Below are 14,306 nucleotides of genomic sequence, written 5' to 3'. Positions count from 1 at the left end.
GACCCAGCCTCAAGCAGCTATTCAGGACTGCAACTATTTGTTCTGGTGTGCCTGATTTTGATAGATATTGGGGTTTGGTAAAAACAAAACAACATGACCTGATGTAGCATCTTGCTCATGAAGCATTTCCAATGGTCCTTTGGTTCATTTTATATTCAAGTTTAAGAATAAATATCTCACTGGTGACAGGAGTGGCATTATTTGGAGTGTCAGCCCTCAGGTACTGTGTGGTCTGGGTGGACGGCTGAGACGGCCCTGTGAACTTCCACTGTCACTCACACTGAAACACAAAGAGTCAGAACAAACTGCAGTTTACTCACGGAGTACAGTACTAATTACAGACAAAAATCAAAACCCTTAGCCCAAAAGGGAATGCTATCACTTAACACGTCTAGAGGAACATTTTTCCACCTGGCTCTACTTTTAGATGTTTTTAAGTTAAAGTAGACCTGCATTGAATAAATGTGGTCAGATCTCAGAAAGAAATAGCTGATATGTATTTATAAGACCTTATGAAGGCAGTATAAATCTGCAAGCCCAAATTTGTAATTCAGCAGAGAAATCTTCATTTAAAAATACAAATTTGCAGCTAAAATTTGGCCCTCAGCAAAAACTGTTTGTACATCGGGTCATTTCAGTGACGTTCGGTGAGAAGACGGAGCACTCGCCGCCTTCAGTCCCGATCCCGCACTGGAAAATTGATTTTATCTGTTAGTAATGTTACTGTTATACACATCCTGGTTTCAGCATCCAAAGTAAGCTGCAATGAATGTGAGATACAGCTCTGCATGCTCAGATCAGTGGCGACATCGACAGCGGGCGACGTTCTTCCCGACGCCCTCGCTCTCTGCCTCCGCTGCGCTTACTGAGTCTGCGTGCTCGGGTCAAAACGCCGAAGCGGGCCACTCACATCGCCCCAGTGTCTGCTGGCAGCCGGCACCAACGTCCCTGTCTACTGAATGGAGGTGCAGCCAACTTGGCAAAAGTCCAGAGACTACGCCCGCTGTTTTGCTGCGGAGTGGATGGTGACACCTTTTGCTGCAAGGACAGACTTTCCGCAGTGCCGCACGTCTCGGTAATTGGAGCTGCAGAGCTCCGGTGGCCACTGAGAGAGGTTTATATCTTTTTAATGACTTGGATTCTTTGCGGGTCCCGCCTCCGTACCCCGCGACGGTAACACCGGAGGCTAAAGACAGTAGATTTTCAATGCGACACCACTCAGTCAAACGGGCGCATGCAAAAGTCCCCCAAAATAATTTTCAAGCACAAATAAAGAAATGTGTACTCAAACGTGCCGCAAGACAATATGAAGTTTTAAAAAAAGTAGATCCTTCCGTATAAGACAAGAAAAAGGTGCAGATGCAAACTGACGTAAATCCACAAATTACAGTTGGCGCACGCAATGCATGCTGGGATAGGGTCTTTTCCCTGACGTCTCGGCAGCTTCCTGGATGTGATGACAGTTTTGCGGAGGGCTAAATTTTAGCTGTAAATTTGTCATTTTTAAATGAAGATTTCTCCGTTGAATGACAGATCTGGGCTTGCAGATTTACTTTACTACATTCAGAAGGATCTTATGTGTAAATATAAGTCATTTTTTGGTCCAAAGATCTGACTGCATTTATTTCAATGCAGGTCTACTTTAATCTTTTCACCGAGGATAAAAATTATTTTAATTGGTGCAGTAATGAGTTAGAATGCAAACACTTTTGTTGGTCTTCTGTTTACAAGAGAAATTAAAACATCATCAACAATTGAGTTGTAATGTTTCAGTCAACAACACAAATGCTTGACTTTATAAAGATAAGGTAAGTGGCTAACTGTATAATTGGAAATTTAATATTTAAAAAAGGTTCTTTGTATTTAGAGGTAAATTTGTATGTTCACCTCCACTATACTATCAGATACCTCCAATTATTTACAGATAGGTTTCATTAAGATTTTAATAGCACCACCATTTTTAGCGATACTGCTTATCAGTCCGGTACTTTTAACAGATTCTTATTGTACTTTTTGGAGAAAAACAAATAAATAAATAAATTTATTTTTAACCACAGCCAAATCATAAAATGTTCACTGTCTACCTTTTTAGAGAAACTATTGTGATTGCATCTTAGCGTTTGAGGTAAAACAAGGTGGTGACAGCTAAGAAAACAGCAAATTGTTCTCCTACTGAACAAGATTATATTTACTCACTAACCATTGCTGCTCTTTTCTACTGCAGCAACATATTATAAAATACTTTAACCTACACATTATTTAAATACTTTAGGTTATGCCTGGTTATCAAGGACGTCTGGAGAGAAATACACATGGCTCTACAAGACATTTTTAAGGATGTAATGCCTCTCAAGATGAACATTATATATTTTGGAAATTTACCTCAGAAATTGTAAAAAAAAAAAAAAAGAAAAAAAAAAGACATTTATTGAATATTTTGTTGGTCGCAGCTAAAAAGGCATTAATCAGAAAATGGTTATTACAGAAAAGTCCAACTTTAACTGGATGGATGAACATTACAATGGACATTTACAATATGGAAAAGATAACAGTGTGTATCAACTACAAATTGGAACAGTTTACCTCACACTGGATAAAATGGATCCACTATGTAACATCTCATAGGCCTGATTTTGTTTTGTCAGATAATTAGTTAAGTTGTAACAACAATCTACTTCCTAATTGTTTTGGTTCTGTTTGGTTTTTTTTTCTCTCTAATATTGCTTTACAGCATTTTGTGTTGGGGTATGTGTGCTTTTAAAATGATTGTAAATTGATGTTGATAGTATAAGGATGATGAACACACAGTGGTGATAGTATGTTGTGTTTATATTTGACACGAAATGCTAATAAAAAATAAATTACAAAAAACTTCAGGATAACCACATTTTAAGGGGACAATACCAATAAAAATCTCAAGCCTGTAGCCAGGATCTGAAATTGTGTGTGTGTGTGTGTGTGTGTGTGTGTGTGTGTGTGTGTGTGTGTGTGTGTGTGTGTGTGTGTGTGTGTGTGTGTGTAGGGGGGACTTTTTTATGAAAATGGACTTTTATCGGCTGGGGGTCTGCTCAAGAAATGTTTGGGTTTTTGATGCATTCTGGAGGGTTTTTGATGACTGTTGTCTCACCCCGATGACCCCCCCCCAAAGTAGTTGTACTGCTTAATGCATGTTGTATTTGTATTTTCCTTTGCACTTCTTCTTTGCTTTTAACCAAAATTGGTATCACAACCTATATGTTTGTTTGATAAGATTACAAACCACAAGAGCCATAATCAGTTTCATATTTGTGTCTTTCCTTATCCTAACTAGGGATGGGTATCAATAAGATTTTATTGATATCGATACCATTATCAATTCCGCTTATCAATCCGATTCCTTATCGATTGCCTTATCGATACCTTTTGTGAACTTTTTGTGTACTAAAAGTAGACTTTACAGGTTTTCTATGTCTGCGGGTCAAAGAGCTTTTTCTTATCGTGCACCTGCTCTGTGGAACGGTCTTAATGCGAGTGTGAGGCAGTCGAAGTCCGTGGACATTTTTAAGTCGAGACTTAAAACCCATTTTTAATTCTCTTTCTTATGAATAGTTTTTATTTTTTCATGTTTTATTCTTTTACTTCAGTTTTTAAGTATGTATTTGAATTTTTTTTCTTTTTACTTATTTAAATTTTTTATGTTTAACTGTTCTGTGCGATGCGCCTTGAGACGGCTTTTGTTGTGATTTGGCGCATTATAAGATGATTAAATTGAAATTGAATTGAAACTGAACAACATTTTATTGAGACAAAGTAAATAAATGTGAAATTGGTTACTGGATCCTTAAACTCTGGACATAAATAGGAATACACAAAATCTGTAGTTTTCGTCAAAAGCATTTCCTTTCAGACATTATTGGCATGAATATCTTTCCATATATCCGAGGTGAGCTCTTACAGCTGGCTGTGCTGCACGTCAGGATGTAACTCATAAAGAATGCAGCACATCCCATTTTGGGATGAAAAAACATTTTAGTCGATTGTAATTTCTTGTTTTACAACGTTTGTAAAGAGGTGTCATTTTATTTAAAGAGGCAATTCATTTTAAGTTATTAATTCTGGCCGGACTCTATCTCGGCAGAGAGCCACGCAGCATTTGAAGCTGTGCCAACGGAATGGAGGACGATTCTGGTTTCTTGACTGCAACAAGACAAGAGTCCCAGTTAGTGACTTTAATCCACACAAAAGCGACTCACGATATTTTAATGGCTTTGAGAGGGGTTAAGAAGCAGACTTGGCGCTTCTGAAAAGCAGCGAATCAAAGAACCAACAAGCCAGTGGATCAAAGCACTGCTTCACTGGTTCACGCTTCAAAGTGGAGTCGCGCTGCAGAAATGGTTGATTACAGACCCGCTGAAGGGTGTTAGCAATGTAGAGGAATGATCATTTTCCCAACAAACACACTCAAAAACAACGGCTGCTCTGAAAGACCAATAAGGGAATCGTTAATCACAAAGGCTACTGATATCGGTGGATTGAATGATTTCTTAACGATACCTGAAAAGAACCGGCTCTCGATACCCAACCCTAAGCCTAACTGACTTGACTGTAAAGCTAGAACCCCAAACAGACCCAGTGATGCCCAAGGATAGACATTACAAAAAAAAAAAAAAAAAAAAAATACTGCTTCACATCCCACTTTAGTTATGCAGAAACACTAAATTAACTAAGCATATTTTTATATGACTCATCAACTACACTTAGTGTAGAACTATAGTAAAACCTAGGCCCACAGTATTAATGATTGTAGTTGTTAAAATTATCATCATCACTTATTATAATAAGTAGCAGTAGTGTGAAAAATGTCTTCAAAAGTGGACCTTTAATCAAGGGAATGTTTGGAGGGCACGTCCCCCACTCCCACCCCAGCACCGTCTTTCTGTCTGGACCCACCCCTGGTTTACAGTCCCTGAGCAGGAACCAGTCTATATCAGGAACGATCAAGAATTTGTGTATTTATGTGGAAAGGGTAAGAAGGTTTTATGAGTACATTTTATGTTATGTCATCCTCAGAGGGATTTTCTGCATATTTTGAGGGGAAAAGTGTTAGTGTTTGTTGTTATGCGGCACGGGTCTTGCAGCTGTGTTTTTAATTTAACCACAGTGTGGACACTCAGAGTAGACTTTGAAAGAAACGTTTAAAAATATGTATGCAAAACTCTGCTCACTGTATCATCACCGCACTGTGGTTTGAAAGCAAATCATTTTATATCTTGGGTCCAGCCTTGATTTTTCATCAGGACAGTCAGCATGAAACCTGCCTATTAGCAGCCCAATCAACGGAAATATGTTGTAGCGACCGAGAACTTTAATATGTAAATGAAATTGGTTGATGGCTACAAAAGAAAAAAAAAAAGGTTCCTGGAGAAATTATAAAATCTGTGTAACAGAAAACCTAAAACGCAGGTTGTAGTATAATATATTTTTCAATGTGGGGAGGAGCTACTTTTTCTGTTCAGTTAGCAGCACGATTAACATTACGTCACATGCGACAGGTAGAAGGCTTGAAATCTGTTACACAGGTGCTGCTTTTCATAGGCTTCTATTTCAATGGATTCAGCTCAGCTGACTGCAGCACAAACCACATTCTGTGAAAACAGTACAAACAACAGAATACATATTTGCAAACCTGTCCTCCATCTCCACTCTCTTCATGCTGTGCAGGTGTAGGATAGCCAGGATTATGGCCACAAGGAAGATAACAATGCAGCAGACGCTTACACTGATGTAGAAGACCTGGGTGGAGGTGGTGGGGGTGGACCCGCCATCTACTGGAGAAAACAGAGCATAAGTTGACGACCAGACACAGCAAAGCAGCCACATCAAGAAAACTGATCAGTACATCAGTGCTGCATACAAAATTCCATCAATGCTGCATTAATGCACAATATATCAATTTCAGCATTAGACACCGTGTGTGTCAGGCCTCACATGTAATAGTTTAGTTTATTAGATTATTTAAGGGACAATGTACAGCATCATTAAGCTCAATGAGACAGAGATGAGTTGCACCAGATTATAGCTAAGTAGCTAATTTCCATCCGCAGTCCCTGTGTACATGAAATAAATTAACAATGACACAATATTACAATATTACAATTACACAATATTCTAAAATTCCTCTGCCACAATAAATCACTTTCACAGACAAAGTCAGAGCATATCAGTCAGTCACAATTAGATCGTATCACATACATTCATCTACCACAGAGCAAGTCACCATTCTCACTAATCAATAGTGAAGTAGGGCTGGGCAATAAAGACAATATACAGCAGGTAAAATAAGTATTAAACATGTCACCACATTTCTCAGTAAATATATTTATAAAAGTGCTATTGACATGAAATTTCACAAGATGTGGGTAACAACCCAAGTAATCCACACATGCAAAGTTTGCGTTAGCTTGCAAGCTTGAGAAAACTGCAACTGCGTCAAATTTGGGAATGGAAGTGATCATTTTTACAAAATAAAATACCCTCCAGCGTAATGTCAATAAAATAAAATTATTTAAAAAATCTGTGCAGCCTGGTACCAAATAATCCACAGCCTGGTAGTGGTCCGTGACCTGTTGGTTGGGCATCGCTGCCTAACTGATATATATGAGAGAACTATATATGGGAAGACATCATTAACACTGCAAATAAAAGTACATTAGCACTGCGGTGCAATAATTAGCACTGGGTCCTGGGTGCAAGCCCACCAATGCTTTTGCAACAGACAAAACTTTTTGTCTGTTCCATCACCTTACGCAGCTTCCTAGTGAAGTGCAACACAGAAGAATTTTATTGAAAAGAACTGAAATTTCAGCTAGCTTGCCAGAAAGCACATGGGGACTCAAATTTAGTTTTGATCCAGTTTCCTTGTATAAAAATCATTCTCTGTTCCACTCCACCATGAAGCTGTGTAGAGGGTGATACAACAGATAAAAGTTGCACTGTGCAATTTCTCCATTCACAACCTCATAAACCTGTAAGAGTTGTTGTGGGTGTCTTGTTGGCTTCCCTCACTAGTCTTCTTCTTGCTCAGGCATTCATTTTTGAGAACTCCCTAGTTCAGACTTACCATACTGTTTGTATTCCAAGAAGACTGATGTAAAGACATATTTGATGACTTGGAAATGTTTGAGTAAAGAATGAGTGCAAAGCAAACTGTAAAAGTGATGATTTGTATTAATAATACTTACATTTAGTTTGTCCAAGACTTGAAATCTCAGATGCATTCTGGTGCATTTTCAGGTCTATTATTTAGCCACTAAAAAAAAAATCTCAAAAAAAATTCTATTTTTTTTTTTTTTTGTTGGGTCAGTCTTTTCACACAACTTGTATCGTCACAATACAAGTTGCGTGAAAAGACCATTTTCCCATATTGACAAGGTGACAAAACTAACATACACAGCCTGTCACATTGGAATATTTTGATATTACTATTTGATAAGATGACATGTTTGCATTGGACTGTTACTGTTCTTCCTCTACATTTATCTAAACATTTGCCTTCAGCAATCTGTGCTTTTATAACAAGTGATAGTGTCTTAAAATAAACTAAAATAAAATTTGATAAAAGTAAAGCTGCATCTACTGTTCATTAAGTGGCCAATATAACAGTTCTCAGGAACACTGATTTGGGTCTAAGTTACATTCCTATTCACTTCTATAAATAGAAAACAATGTAACACAGGTTTTTCCATCCAGTGCTGACGTCAGCATTTCTGGGATACTCACAATTTAAATGTCGTGCAAATGATGCACAAACATTTTCACATCAATATTTGACTTCTACAAACATGTTAAATGTTTATCCTATTTTCCTCCACATGAATATTTCACACCCATGTAAGAGAAGAAACCAGAAAATGCAGATTTAGCAGCCAAAATATCATGTTTCCATGGAGACAGTTTGAAGTAATGTCATCCCAAAGGCCGAGTTTGATTTCTGTGAAATAACTTTAATAACATCAACTGACAACAAATTCCATCAAAAACATGATATAATAAAATCAAACACTTTTCTGTATAAATGATGATAAAAAAAAACTGGTCGGTGTTTTAGTCCTTTTCTGGTTGAACCAGCCCCATTTGAATTTATTCATGATGAACTTTAAATCCTATTCATGCAGCAGAACAATGTGTCATCCATTTGCTTTGTCATTTCAACATGACATGGAGTTCACGGTAAAATTTGTAACTGTCTCTCATTCGCTGCTGTGTGGATAAGCGGCGCCGCTTAACATTATTCTTCAGTCTCAGATCAGGACGTGAAATGTGAGACTTAATATTCACTGTGACATCGTGAAAGACAAACCATAGACTAAATCCAAGGTGGGCCAGGAAAGCAAAATTAACCCTTTTTTTTTTTTGAGTTTATCGGTGGTTTGCAAACCAACACAGTGCATTAACGCCACCAACTGCTTGGGTGTGGAGCATTAATGGATTCTGACGTATCTTATCAAAACTAATCCGGAAACGTTCACCACGCAAGTAAAAACCAAGATTTCCAGGAATTTCCAGAAAACTTTCATCACTGTTAATGCCTGTGTGTGACATAGGTCACCAGCAACTTTTAGAGTCTGTCCAATCTGCTCCTACAGAAAAGCTTTTATCTCTATTGTGACCAAGCAACCCTGCTGCCTTCAGTATGTTGCATGTCTGTTTCAGTGACAAGAATGTTCGTTCACGTGGTTCAAGCACACGCATGAACATTCAGTTCAGTCCAAAAGTATTTGGCTACTTGGTATTTCACGCATTTTAATTTGTATATGCCATTTCAAATACAAAAACTAAAAAAAATCTAAAATTATCTCAAACTCAAAGCAAATCTGTACAACTTGATATACATTAATTAAAAATATAAAAGCCAAGATGAGGATTTTCTTTCTGCAAAACATCAAATCTAGGCTTGCATCTTGGCAAATTGTAATTGTGCTTCAGGTCTTCTTTTTATGAAAATCCTCCTCAACACTTCATCATGAAACTGTGTAACTGGGGACACAAAATGCAAAACATGCACTATGCACAATTTCTCCAATCACAGCCACAGAAGCCTATAACTTCTTCAGAGTTGTTTTGGTGTCTTGGTGGTTTTCCTCACTCTTCTCTTTCTAGCACAGTCACTCAGTTTTTGATAACTGTCTACTCCACACAGATTTACCATAGAGTGCCATAGAGTTTGTATTTCTTCATAACTGATGTAAATAAATTCCAAGACATATTCAATGACTGGGAAATGTTCATGTATCCATCCCCTGACTTGTCTGAAGAAAACTGGCAATTAAAGTGATTATTTACAGGTATTATACCAAAGAGGCCGATTATTTTTGTACCCCATCATCTTGGTTTTTATATTTTTAATTCATTTATATCAAGTTGTAGAGATTTGCTATGAGTTTGAGTTTAAGGAAGATAATTTTAGAAACTTTTATTTCTTTGTAGTTTTTGCATTTGAAATGGCAAAAACAAATTAAAATGTGTGAAATGCCATGTGGCAAAATACTTTCAGACTGAACTGTATGCTTGGAAATGGCAGGGTGAGGATGTGTTGCAATCTGACACTTCATCACTCAGTGTAAAATATATATATATATATATATATATATATATATCATCCAGTCCCTGACTCAATAGACAGAGATTAAGAGAAATAATATGATGAAAGTCCAAGCCAATATATACAACCCCTGGCAAAAATTATGGAATCACCGGCCTCGGAGGATGTTCATTCAGTTGTTTAATTTTGTAGAAAAAAAAGCAGATCACAGACATGACACAAAACTAAAGTCATTTCAAATGGCAACTTTCTGGCTTTAAGAAATACTATAAGAAATCAAGAAAAAAAAAGATTGTGGCAGTCAGTAACGGTTACTTTTTTAAACCAAGCAGAGGAAAAAAATATGGAATCACTCAATTCTGAGGAAAAAATTATGGAATCACCCTGTAAATTTTCATCCCCAAAACTAACACCTGCATCATATCAGATCTGCTCGTTAGTCTGCATCTAAAAAGGAGTGAACACACCTTGGAGAGCTGTTGCACCAAGTGGACTGACATGAATCATGGCTCCAACACGAGAGATGTCAATTGAAACAAAGGAGAGGATTATCAAACTCTTAAAAGAGAGTAAATCATCAAGCAATGTTGCAAAAGATGTTGGTTGTTCACAGTCAGCTGTGTCTAAACTCTGGACCAAATACAAACAACATGGGAAGGTTGTTAAAGGCAAACATACTGGTAGACCAAGGAAGACATCAAAGCGTCAAGACAGAAAACTTAAAGCAATATGTCTCAAAAATCAAAAAATGTACAACACAACAAATGAGGAACGAATGGGAGGAAACTGGAGTCAACATCTGTGACTGAACTGTAAGAAACCGCCTAAAGGAAATGGGATTTACATACAGAAAAGCTAAACGAAAGGCATCATTAACACCTAAACAGAAAAAAAACAAGGTTACAATGGGCTAAGGAAAAGCAATTGTGGACTGTGGATGACTGGATGAAAGTCATATTCAGTGATGAATCTCGAATCTGCATTGAGCAAGGTGATGATGCTGGAACTTTTGTTGGTGCCTTTCCAATGAGATTTATAAAGATGACTGCCTGAAGAGAACATGTAAATTTCCACAGTCATTGATGATATGGGGCTGCATGTCAGGTAAAGGCACTGGGGAGATGGCTGTCATTACATCACAATAAATGCACAAGTTTATGTTGATATTTTGGACAATTGAAAGGATGTTTGGGGATGATGAAATCATTTTTCAAGATGATAATGCATCTTGCCATAGAGCAAAAACTGCAAAAACATTCCTTGAAAAAGACACATAGGGTCAATGTCAATGAGCAGATCTGATTTGATGCAGGTGTTAATTTGGGGGATGAAATTTACAGGGTGATTCCATAATTTTTCCTCAGAATTGAGTGATTCCATATTTTTTTCCTCTGTTTGGTCTAAAAAAGTAACCGTTACTGACTGCCACAATCTTTTTTCTTGATTTCTTATAGTGTTTCTTAAAGCCAGAAAGTTGCCATTTGAAATGACTTTAGTTTTGTGTCATGTCTGTGATCTGCTTTTTTTCTACAAAATTAAACAACTGAATGAACATCCTCTGAGGCCGGTGATTCCATAATTTTTGCCAGGGGTTGTATTTGCAGGCCATGACATTGACCCTATGTGTCTTTTTGCAAGGAATGTTTTCACAGTTTTTGCTCTGGCAAGATGCATTATCATCTTGAAAAATGATTTCATCATCCCCAAACATCCTTTCAATTGATGGGATAAGAAAAGTGCACCAAACAAAAGTTCCAGCATCATCACCTTGCCCAGTGCAGATTCGAGATTCATCACTGAATATGACTTTCATCCAGTCATCCACAGTACACAATTGCTTTTTCTTAGCCCATTGTAACCTTGTTTTTTTTCTGTTTAGGTGTTAATGATGGCTTTTGTTCAGCTTTTCTGTATGTAAATCCCATTTCCTTTAGGCGGTTTCTTACAGTTCGGTCACAGACGTTGACTCCAGTTTCCTCCCATTCGTTCCTCATTTGTTTTGTTGTGCATTTTCGATTGTTGAGACATATTGCTTTAAGTTTTCTGTCTTGACGCTTTGATGTCTTCCTTGGTCTACCAGTATGTTTGCCTTTAACAATCTTCCCATGTTGTTTGTATTTGGTCCAGAGTTTAGACACAGCTGACTGTGAACAACCAACATCTTTTGCAACATTGCATGATGATTTGCCCTCTTTTAAGAGTTTGATAATCCTCTCCTTGTTTCAATTGACATCTCTCGTGTTGGAGCCATGATTCATGTCAGTCCACTTGGTGCAACAGCTCTCCAAGGTGTGATCACTCCTTTTTAGATGCAGACTAACGAGCAGATCTGATTTGATGCAAGTGTTAGTTTTGGGGATGAAAATTTACAGGGTGATTCCATAATTTTTTCCTCAGAATTGAGTGAGTCCATATTTTTTTCCCTCTGCTTGGTCTAAAAAAGTAACCGTTACTGACTGCCACAAATTTTTTTTTTCCTGATTTCTTATAGTGTTTCTTAAAGCCAGAAAGTTGCCATTTGAAATGACTTTAGTTTTGTGTCATGTCTGTTATCTGCTTTTTTTTTTACAAAATTAAACAACTGAATGAACATCCTCCGAGGCCGTGATTCCATAATTATTGCCAGGGTTGTAGAATATGACACACTGAGAACAATGTCTGGGCACAACAAAACATAAAATTGTAGAATGAAAGTCCAAGCCATTTCACAACATGTGAGGCATGAGCCACAGTGGCTAAGAGCTGCCAAGTTGTCTGTCACCATCTATAACTCAAATGAAGTTATTTTGGGCCCCCCTCCCCTTGGATGTAGCATTGCAATAGGATAAAGGCAAGTCTGTGTTATAGAGGGAGCACAACGAAGCCAACGTAAGAGATCCAGGCAAAGTGAGAAACATAATGCACCACAGCCTTCACTCAGCATTAAGGAAGAGGCTGTGCGCACAGTCCACTGTCTGTTTTTGTCATCACCCTCGCTAAAAAGCATCTTCAGGGAGACCCCAGGATCCACAGACCTATCCAGGCAGAAGGAAGGGCAACCCACTTACACTTTGTGAGGCCAGTGTCACAGCAACAGAGGATGAGTAAGATGCCAGCTCAATCTCTCGTGTGTGCGGCGAGTGGAGGTACACTCAAGAAGCAAATAAATCTCTTTGAGATCTGAATCCTTATTGGGTGGGAAGAGTTCATTCACAGCTGTACCTGAGGCATTTTTAAAGAACTGTCTGTACATATACAGCCTTCAAGTATTTCTGTGATTGAGACTCTGTGATAGAACAAGATGTGGATCAGGTACTTACTTTCAGGCCTGGAAAGTGTGCTATGATTGGAGAACATGGGGATCTTTTGGTCTGAATCTATTCCTGTTGAAAAGAAGACAGGAAGAATTACATTAACAATACAGCCAATTCAGTCACAGAACTGTAGGCTTTTACTGGTTGTCACTAAGAAGTTGTTTTCACAAACACACAAAACAGAAACTAAGTCATTTTGGAATTGCTGGTTGCAAATTCATCACATAAATTAAACTCTTTAAGAAACAACAGCTTATTTTGGCAAGAATTGCTATTCATGTAAATTTGTAAATTATTTTCCCAATGCCCTCAACATTCACACCTCAAACTTTAAAACCCAAAGCTGCAGATTTATAAATTATACTTGCATCAAACTATCGCTGGTAAATGAGTCAACATATTGGCCTAATTCTGAAAGTGGATGTGAAACGTTTTGCAGAGGGGGGCAAGTCAATTTGGCGCCTGTCAGACAACAGTGTCATTTAAGTGGCAGAAAATACAGCACTGATGCAAATCCAGGTGCTGGACAGTGGTGACTTTTTAATAAGGGCAATTGTGCGATGCGCCACCAGAAGGAGAAAGGGGAAAAACAGAGTAGGGAATTTTTCTGTCACATTGTCTCACACCAGTCTGCAGAGTTTGTCCTGCTTCTGAATCATCGTCCAGTCAGTATGAATTTATGTACCATGAAGTACCGCCCCTCTGGGATGATTTTAGCCAGGCTTAAAGATTGCACTGACCACTTCCAGAGAATTCATTCATCCTTTCAAACTGCAGACTCTCAATCTCCAAGTGCCAATCAGTGCAAACACTTAAGATCTTTAAATCATACCTAAGCCGGGGAAAGGAATTACCATAGCAGCAAGTGACTGAGTGGTCACATGATTTATGATCAACATAATATCAAATAATATCATCTCAAGAAATAGCGTTAAGAATGTCCACAGGTAACGAGTACGGTGCATCTGGAAAGTATTCACAGCACTGCACTTTTTCCACATTTTGTTATGTTACATTCATTTTTCCCCTCAAAATTCTACTCATAATACCCCATAATGACAACATGGAAAACATTTTTTTTTTGGTAATTTATTACAAATAAAAAAACTAAGAAATTACATGTACATAAGAATTCACAAACTTTGCTCAATACTTTGTTGATGCACCTTTGGCAGCAATTACAGCCTCACGTCTTCTTGAATATGATGCCACAATTTTGGTGCACCTATCTTTGGACAGTTTTGTCCATTCCTCTTTGCAGCACCTCTCAAACTCAATCAGGTTGGATGGAGATCATCGGTGAACAGCCAAATGGATTCAGGTCTACGCTTTGGCTGGACCACTCAAGGACATTCACAGAGTTGTCCTGAAGCCACTCTTTTGATATCTTGTCTGTGTTCTGAGGGTCACTGTCTTGCTAAAAGATGAACAGT

The 14,306-nt window shown here is 37.9% G+C and overlaps 2 protein-coding genes across 3 annotated transcripts in view; both read right to left on the bottom strand.

The window, feature by feature from the left end:
* The window catches only part of ryk (receptor like tyrosine kinase), a 203,943-nt gene that overhangs the window by 70,515 nt on the left and 119,122 nt on the right, over nucleotides 1-14,306 (bottom strand). The gene's annotated exons all lie outside the window — the stretch shown is intronic.
* LOC117519335 (tyrosine-protein kinase RYK-like) lies at nucleotides 197-12,968 on the bottom strand. Of its 2 annotated transcripts, none has more exons than XM_034180693.1 (3): nucleotides 12,880-12,961; nucleotides 5,666-5,804; nucleotides 197-280 (listed from the first exon to the last, which is right to left on the bottom strand). In XM_034180693.1, exons 1-3 carry the CDS (start codon nucleotides 12,914-12,916, stop codon nucleotides 217-219), a joined length of 240 nt encoding a protein of 79 aa, XP_034036584.1. In that variant the 5' UTR covers nucleotides 12,917-12,961; the 3' UTR covers nucleotides 197-216. The 2 variants fall into 2 exon arrangements, with proteins under 2 accessions (XP_034036584.1, XP_034036583.1); XM_034180692.1 differs by having other exon boundaries at nucleotides 200-280; nucleotides 5,666-5,807; nucleotides 12,880-12,968.

The sequence above is a fragment of the Thalassophryne amazonica genome, chromosome 10 (assembly GCF_902500255.1).
Source record: "Thalassophryne amazonica chromosome 10, fThaAma1.1, whole genome shotgun sequence".
Lineage (NCBI taxonomy): Eukaryota > Metazoa > Chordata > Actinopteri > Batrachoidiformes > Batrachoididae > Thalassophryne > Thalassophryne amazonica.
The sequence above is the reverse complement of the archived record's forward strand: the minus strand, read 5'-3'. Positions and strand labels throughout refer to the sequence as shown.